At 28.3% G+C, this 9637-nt stretch overlaps 1 protein-coding gene across 1 annotated transcript in view; it reads left to right on the top strand.

Moving 5' to 3' along the window:
* LOC113376423 (vascular endothelial growth factor C) overlaps window positions 1–9637 on the top strand; it is a 97012-nt gene that overhangs the window by 11757 nt on the left and 75618 nt on the right. The window contains exon 2 of the mRNA XM_026616323.1: window positions 9290–9410. Within this exon, the coding sequence (XP_026472108.1) occupies window positions 9290–9410 (121 nt within the window). The remainder of the gene's footprint in view (window positions 1–9289; window positions 9411–9637) is intronic.

Below are 9637 nucleotides of genomic sequence, written 5' to 3'. Positions count from 1 at the left end.
ATCACCACGAATCACCAAAGGGGAGGAGGGTTCAAAAATTCTTCAAAAATCGATCACGTGATTAATGAATAGCCCCTAAAGATGCTTGAAAATAAATTTATACATTTATACATTTCCAAGTAAAAACTGACCATCCACAGTATTGCTGAATCGAATTAAATATATCAGTATTCAATAATCTAATAATTTAGTATATATTTGTATGAATTATTTTTATAATATTAATTTTCTTATTACATAGTATTCTCGGTTTTAGAAAACCGGGTTTAAAAACCGGTTATCACGAGAAAAATATAGGATTAAAAATCGGTTTTTAGTAGAAAATTATGGTTTTTAACATTTTAATTGAGTATGAGTAATACTTAAAAAAATTAAAAAGGATAAATGTAGTCAAATGAATCAAATTGATGAAAAATATATTGCAAATTGATAGGCGTTTTTTGTTTCATTATTGTAAAAATATATACACACTTCTATGTGAAAAGTATGCATAAACAACAAATAAGCAATTGTTTTAAAAGTCATTCAATCGTGTTTTTTTATTTTTTTTAAATTATTTTTAATTTTTTTTTTAATTTAATCTTATTTAAAAAAATTTTTTTTGTTTTTTTTTATCAATATTTTTTTTTATTAAAGCACAGAAAAATTCATCACCAATGAAATTATGCAGTAAATAATTTCAATCTAAAATTACTTTTAATCACTTAAAATTTTCTGTTAATTTTTTTTATTAAAGCACAGAAAAATTCACATAAAAATTTTCTGTCACATAAAAATTTTTTTTTGTTTAAATCATTCAAAGAAAAACCGACCAAAACCGGTTTCCTAAAAAAGCTATTCAAAAACCAGTTTTCTAAGATGTCGGTTTTTGTATGTATCCATTATCATACAATGTAAAGTCTAAGCAATTTGCAAGCAACAGTGTCATATGCTGTTAGTTATATTTTTTCTATATTTTTATTACTTAACTACATTTAAAATCGCTGTAACAAATACGATTATCTCGGCACGTTTAATTTTATACAATACGATGAATCATTCGAATAACATTTGTATCCACAAAGAAACCTGTTGTTTGTAATAACTATTATTAAGATCAAACAGTTATTGACAATCAATTAGGTGGATACTAATAGTAGAAAATCTTGTCGGTACTAGTTCAAGTGCACCCACACCGAAATTAATGAATTTAAAATATGTACTAAATAATCATGTTTATGATTTTTTTTTATTATGAAGTCTATTGAAATATATACAATGCAAAATATACACTAGTATTGTTACCTAATTCCAAATGTGCTAATTAGGATCTGTTTTTTAAACAAACTCGCAGTGTCTCGCACTGATTACACTACTAACTACTTTTTAATGTTTGCGTAATTATTTTATTATTAGAGTTTTTTTCGCACTGTGCCATTTGTCACAGTTTTATATTTACTCAAAATATAAAACAAAACTCGTTAAAATATATAACAAAGTCGGTAGATAATATACATTCGTATCTTGCTTGGAAATTATTATTTATGCTGTTGATTAGGAATGCATGAGAATTGTTTTAAATAATTTATTTAATTTAACAAGATGGTTTTTATTAAAATTATTATTACTCGTCAAAGTTATGTATCATTAGTAAAAACGATAACAAAATTCACTCGATTTGTTATATTTATATTATATTTAATATAACTATTTCAAATTGCAATTTTCATTCATTCTGTTTTTCAGTAGGGTTGTCCAGTAAGGTCTAGTACAATTCTCATTTATTTCATCAATATAAAAATAGAATTTTGTTGCTATTTTTCTTAATTTGTAAGCGTCATATAAAATTCCATGTAGGTTATATAAAAATGCTGAATCTAACTTCAAAATAATATACTTTGTGAACAATTTTTTCCATACAAATTATAAACTGTATATAGAAAGACATCGTATGATGTTTGTTTAGTTTTATATTTAACCCAATGGTTTGCTTTTTATTTGTGTACTATACCTCAATATTTGCGTCAACTGTAATCAGTAGCTACCTTCCGAAAAACGAATCTACATATGTCCGAAAGGCATAGATTCTGATTAGAATCGCGGAGGGCAATTCTAAATTTTGATGATTTATTATAATTCTACCGATTATCGTAGGCCTATAATACTTTAGTATGTTATTCCAGAGTATGAAATCTACCGTCATATATCACCGTCATATATTACCATCAAAATGATAAAAAAAAATGTTTTCAACATTGAACTACGAGGAAACGGCCCAGTCGATTTTTACTAAAACTAATCAACGCGATTTGGAAGCAATCTCTTTCGAACGGTTTTTGAATTTTTAAAATTTATCCAAACTTGTGGGCTAGAACGTGGACAAAGGTTAATAATAATAAGGAAACGGCTCGACCGATAGTCGCGCAAAACTAATCCGTGCTGGTTCAGATTGAGATACATCGAATGGCTTTAAATTTTCAAAATCGGTTCAGCCGTCTTTGAGAAAACGTCAAGAAGAGTCACGTCACACATTCTTTTTCCAAACTTGGTCTCATTCGATCTACACGATAAAACAAAATGGGCAAATCGGATTTTATGCTAGAATAAACTCCTCCATCGAGAAGTTTGATATTTAACAGTGTTTTCAATCAATTTTTGTTTAGTTATTACAGAAGGAAAAAAATGGTAATATGCACATAATATTAAATTTACAATAACAACTAAATAAGGTTAAAAATTATATTTTAATTTTAATAAATGTGTAGTTATATTTTGATTTTTTTTCATTTAATTATCAATGTTTAAAAGGATTACTAATGAGAAACATTTTAGAATAGTTGTTAATTATCCATATATCCCCGAAATTACTGATGCCTTTTTTATATAAGACTATATAAGACTTTTTTATATAAAAAAGTATATATTTAGGCATAATAAACTAAAAAACAGAGCTCAAAACCAAACAAGTTACTACTTGTTTTTTGAGATAATTACCTCTACCCTAATTATATTCTTGTATCCTATTATGTTCTGCGGTACAGTACTACCTAATATATTTATTCTACCCAAACTGAAAATTAAGTAGTGAATGAAACTACTCGAAATTTCATCTTATAACAGAATTAAAGTAAATATAAGAGGTAAATGCAATGCATAATTCATGAATGAGCAGTTGTACAGCCAGGAAGTGAATTTTCGTTTGTAGAAGCGAGAGTATCCGCTTGAGGATGTGTAATACATATAGAACTAACAACAGACCACGAAATGCTATGTAAATTAGGTAGCAAACAAACAAAAATTCCCGCTTTTGTTTATTAACCTATCATAAATGTTGTTTAAAATTTCTTGAGAAAGTAGTGGAAACAGGATACAGCTGTAAAACCCATGCTACTTGTGTGAAAACTGCAAATTGTAAAGATATCTTAGGAATGCACTTGGATAACAAATTAAATTCGATTACTCATATAAACAGCAAAACAAAACAGATGAAAAAAAAGTGAATTAACTGTTTTGGCAACTGGTGGTAAATTCAAATAGTCATTTAAAAACGAAATTCACATCAAACCGATCTGGACCTATGGCGTTGCGTTGTGGGGCTGCGCCAGTGGATTAAGAATTTTATCTATCCAAAGTAAAAAATTGTAAGGTGTAATGCAAATGCACTTTGGTATATTAGTAACAATAACGATTTGGGAATCGATACTGTCCAGGAGGTAGTGAAAACAGCAGATTTCATCACTACAAGGTTATCAACCATAATAACCCTACATTAATTTCCTATCTTAGAATGATCAGCAAAATGGAGTAGCCAACTGTGGTAACTTCCATCATGTTTTGAATGATGAACTCCAGTGGTCATAATAGCTCTAAAAATAGTCAGATATATGTGGCATTCTTGGATATAATAGAAAAATTATAATAATTCCATATTAGAAATCTAAATTCGTATGAGTTGGTAGTAACAAACTGTTTAAGAGCTATGTATTTGGTGTTCGACAAGGCATTTTACACATAAAACCTAACCTACAAAACGCACAAATGTAAAATAACAATTTTATCGTACGTGCAACTGATGTCTCTTTGATAACACATCGTGTAGAACGCTATCATTACAGAAAATTGTGTTTTTTTTTTAGTAAAATTAATAGTTTCAGTCGCAATCAATCAATTTAAAGTTTCAAAACAATTAGAAAAAATCCATATCAATACTTTGATATTTCTTGCAATGTTGATATTTATTCTATTCAATGCGCTTCCGACAATTACATATTGAAAACTAATAATACACCTTCGTCGCCGCAGTAGCAATAATACCTATACAATTATGTCTTATTAGCATCCATACATACAATTTGCGATTTTAATAATAGGTTGAACTTTGCTACATTGGAATTTTGAATTTCTCTGATTAATCAGATAAAATTATACAGAGAAATTAATTCCAGGAACACATTATCATCCGGAATATCGATTCGGTTAGTCAACAAGATTTTAGCTGTTGACTCATGAATTACGTGCATTCTTGTGCGATCGTAGAATTTACATTAAATGGCGCTTTCGTTCGATAACACTTTTTAATATGCATAAGGAGATTTTTTGCATTTGTCAAAGTTGCGGTCAGGAAAACACATTTTAAGACAAATCTGGAGTCAAGCATCGACCTTGACGCCTGCGGCCTTGCGCATGGGGCGAAGAACATTTTCATTATCGACGCTACATTTCTAAAAGTTTTTTTAATCATAAATCTCCTATTTTGGTAATCAGAAATATATACTGGTTTCTATAAGCTTGGTAATAAAGGAAATATATCTAATAATAAAAACAATTCCAGTTAGTGCCAAAATTCCAATTGTAATGTATGTCAGACTATAGAAGAGAAGGTCTATCGAGAGTTAGGGTCAATTCTCTGATAAAATAGAAATGTTATGGTAATTTTTATTTAATAATTTATTAATCCAAAAATTTACAAATATGAGGTGCAATGGTGAAAGTAAATTTATTGAATAAGTATCAGTTTGATGAAGTTAAACATCTGAATTACGCATTAGAAGTATTATGTTTGAAGCATAGCACTGTACGGATCAGAGATGCGGACTCTAAGGCCGACAAAAATCTGGAGGCGAATGGTAAAGATGAAGTGGACACTCCAGATAACCATTGAAGAGGTGCTGGGAAGAAAGAACAACGCAGGAACTGTACTGGGCATGATCATTACAAGAAAAGGAAACTGGATCGGATTCATTCTCTAACAGGAGAGCTTTCTACAGAGAGAAGAAAAAAAAAGCAGATGATTGATGACTTACCAAAGAATAGAAAATACAGGGAACTGATGGAAGCAAAAGTTAAGAAAGGAAAATGTATAAAAATTAATAAAAAAGTGAATACTGGTAATAAAATAGTCATGGAAATAATATACAAGCAAGCAGAAGGCAATCATCAATTTGTGGTGCCCTCGCCACATGGACCTGCCTTCAGACAGACTACTACTTATTATCATCATTTGTCTGAGTAAGGTTAACGAACTAAATTTTTATTTACCATTTATTTATCATTTTACAGTGCCTATTTCTATCAAATTCACAGAAATATTCAACTACACAGTTCAATCTAGAAAATTATCAATATAGATCGAATTTATCATTAGTGACTATTAACTAAAAATATTTTTTCGAAGAACTTTTTTTTCGATAAGGTATCTCTCTATATAAAATGTGAAGTACAGATAAAATTCATACTCGTAAATATGCGTAATACAGGTATTTTCTGGTTTTTATAGCAAAGTCATCGCAGTAATTGATGATTTAATGGCGATTGAATGTTTGTTTTATGTGCATATATTATTACGATTATAAAAACTATTAAAGGAACACGTTTGTGAATACATTTATCTTGATATAAACAAAATTGATATTGTTTTGTTTACTGTATATATAAAAAATAATAAAAGAAACATTCGTAGAAGTAATTATTATTTTGTTTATTTGTACTTTTTTAAACCAAAATCTTAATGTCTGAACTTTCATTAGTTCTAATGTAATCTAAATTATCTATTACTGTTTTTTCGTACTATTAGATATATTACAAAAAAGGTAGAAAAACAAGCATAGAACAATTACTGATGTCCAATGACATGTTCGCATTATACACTGTGTCCTGAACATATATTTATGGTTTTATGTTATGAAAATTTTCCATTATTTTAAATGGTATATATTTGCTAATTCCTGTATGATTGTATTGATATCGATTGATTAAGTGTGCAATTTGTTATTATTATATTTTTGTGCTAACTTATATTTTTATAGACAAATAAAATTAAAAAAAAAATATATATATCCTCAACAACCTTTTGGTAGTAGATGAAAACTTAAGGAGCAATTTAGTATTGATATTCAATTTAAAAAATTCTAAGTACTGACAAAAACTTGCTGATTCAATCAGTTCCATATGGAATAGGTGCATTATATAAAAAAGTGATTTTTAACACACTATCCTCTAAATATCAGGTCTCAAGAAATACAAGCCTTATACGGCTAAAATGCGAATTCAGATGCAAAACATACAATTGGAAAAGCAAAATAAATTACTTCTCGAACAAGCTTATATTTGTTTATTAGTGTATCTCCAACTCTAAGGTATAAATTCAGACGCAAACTATGCACCGATTTAAAGTATTTTAAAGCGCTCTAAGGCACAAAGCAGACCCCGGGGCTTGCCAATAAATTTTCAGCTGAAATGAAATTCTGCAGAATGCCAAGGAGGTCGCATGAAGCCGAACAAATCGCCACGCTTCTCATCTTCTTTGGATATTCGAAAAGAATTCGCAATATACTGATAAAATAAAATCAAGAGAAGTAATATCATACGCAGAAATTGAGTAGCTTACTAAAGTTATTACATTATAAACGATTTTTAGTTATTTTAAACTAATCTACTGTGATAGATAATTCATTTTTTTGTAACTTTCAATAGTTAATTAAAATGAGCGAACTTTATAACTCGTCTGTTGTGAACTTACTAATATTTAATAATTCTTTAGATTAATAGTGGTATAAAAAAATGATTTGACAAAAAACATCTGATTTTTTTAAAGGTCAGCTCACTAACTAGTTTTTCCAAAATGTCGCCGCTTGTTACCTTCCCAGATCACTACCCAAGTTTTCTACCAACTTTGAATAGGTTTGTCCCAACACTGAACAGGGAGTAATGTGGCAACACGACTTGGCGACAAGATGGCTACGACTTGGCCACAAGATGGCTACGACTTGGCCACAAGATGGCTACGACTTGGCCACAAGATGGCTACGACTTGGCCACAAGATGGCTACAAGTTGGTAGTTGCGTTTAATGTAAAAAACAAAATAATATAACTGTCATGGCATTTTTGAGTAAGAGATTTTAATACAGTTTTATAATTCTCTATTAAGCTTTCTCTATTGACATTTTTCCAACAATATGATGAAAAATATAATTTATTTTTATTGAATTCAAGAGTATATATATATACGAATCTGATAAAAAGAAATGAAGCAAAGGCTAAATTAAAAAGCTGACAGTTTAAAAAAAAATTAAAAAAATGACATTCGATATTCTACATAAAACCCATTTTTTTAAATCTGTTTTTCGATGCAGTTGAAATGTAGAAATGCACATATGATCATCGCTTGCGGAGTTCCACTCTCCGAAATGTGTTATCTAAATGCAATAACTGGATTTCTACTTGGACAACGGTCATAAAGAATTTAACAGAGTTTAACTGTTAATCGACAGAATATTTTAGATATGAAAGTAAAATTGAAAGCTAGAAGAAAAACCGGTAAATGAGTCAGTTTTTGGTAATGGTAAAACATTTTTATTTTCATTAAAATTTCTTTGTAACAGTAGACTAAAAACCCATCTCAATACTGTTGGCTAGACATTCTTTCACAATTTTTTTCAATTGTGAATATTTTTCTTTTAATTTGCTATTTATAATTCATAATTCTATTTATAATTCATAATTCTATTTATAATTAATTATTTTAATTTTATTTTATAAACTGTACAATTTGATTTAATTTATTAACATCCAGAAGGCTTGATACATAATGTGTAACCATTTAGAAGTTTCATTCAATCATTTACATTTTTTTTGTAACATTGGTAAAATGATGTAAAAAATTACATTTATAAGGTGCAATCGTATAAAAATATTTTTATGTATTATTCATACTGATCATGCAATTAAATTTCTGTACCGCATCTTGTGGGATTTTTTATAGATTATCAATTATAGTCATTTAAAATATAATCGATTCAAATTTACATACTACATTTAATTAGGTAAAGTGAGAAGGACAGCTATATTTGTCGTTAATCAACTAATATTCGACAAAGAAATTTCTCATTCTCAATATAACTTTAAATCTTTATCTGTTTTATTTTTATTCAATTAATGTGAAACCTGAATTTAATATGTAATTCACATGGGTATTTTCAATTCTACGTGGATGATAAAGGCATTCCCCAGGGTATTCATGCTAATTATAATATCAACGATTCTTGAAAACAAATACGAGTATTTAATAAAATATGCATATTGTTTCTGAGAACATAAACAATAAATTAAGTAATTAAAATTATAACGCAGCTGTTCATAGTTTCTTACATTATTTAGAATAAAAATTTTGTTTTATGGGGTCACAATTTTGCTAGGGTCAAATTTTAGGACTTAGTATTTTAACCAGATGATCTGAATCATATATACAAACATCTATACATTCATATATTGGAGACAAAATATTTTTTCTGAAAATATTTATTAACTAGACTTAAACGTGTACAGAAAGTAAAATTTTTGAAAAATATGTTTTCATATTAATCTATGTCAGATTTACCACTACATCTTCCTCTCCAGGAGCTATTTTATCGTGTAATTCGCTTATTATTTTGTATGTGTAGTACTATTGTAAAAAAAAGCATGTGCTAACCAAGACAAAGAATCTATATATGCCAGAACAATCGCGTTGAACAAATAACAATGTTGCGCAATTGAACACAAGTGTTGTTCGCTACTCTCACAGTGAAAATAATAATTGGATAAATTTTACGGTGTTATTTTATAAACATACATCCACAAATTCAGTTGTTCACGTAGTTTTTATGCTTTTATCGGCATATAATATTTGAAATCAACTGTCCAACTAAATTTTTCAAGCCTTAAAAGTGATAAAGCATCCCAGAAACTAAAAAAATGACCCTGCTTCTAAAATTTATATCTAAGTCAATTAGACTAAATTATCATTTACCTACAATTGTTTTTTAATTTCAGATACCCATAGAATTGATTATGCAATTGAATGAAGTGAAAAATGTGTCAGAACTGTGGGAATTTGTCAGTACTGATACTCCTGTGGGAGATGACATTGATGCATCAATATACGAAGTTGCAAGTAAGTTAATAAAATTAGATTTTAAATTTTATATATAAAAAAAATTAAGAAACAAATTAAAATAATATTAGTATTATTTTAATCGTATCAGAATAGCTTATAGCTTATAAAAATGTATTATTTTGATTACTAATATATACTATCAATAAATAAACCCAATATATTTGAGACAAACACTGAAAATAAAAATTTTGGGGCAATCCTGAAATAGTATCTTAATCTGAACA

Source organism: Ctenocephalides felis, unplaced genomic scaffold (genome assembly GCF_003426905.1).
Source record: "Ctenocephalides felis isolate EL2017-DRISC unplaced genomic scaffold, ASM342690v1 CF-g0.4_SCAFFOLD_01886, whole genome shotgun sequence".
Lineage (NCBI taxonomy): Eukaryota > Metazoa > Arthropoda > Insecta > Siphonaptera > Pulicidae > Ctenocephalides > Ctenocephalides felis.
Note: the sequence above shows the minus strand (reverse complement) of the source record. Positions and strands in the feature narration are given on the sequence as shown.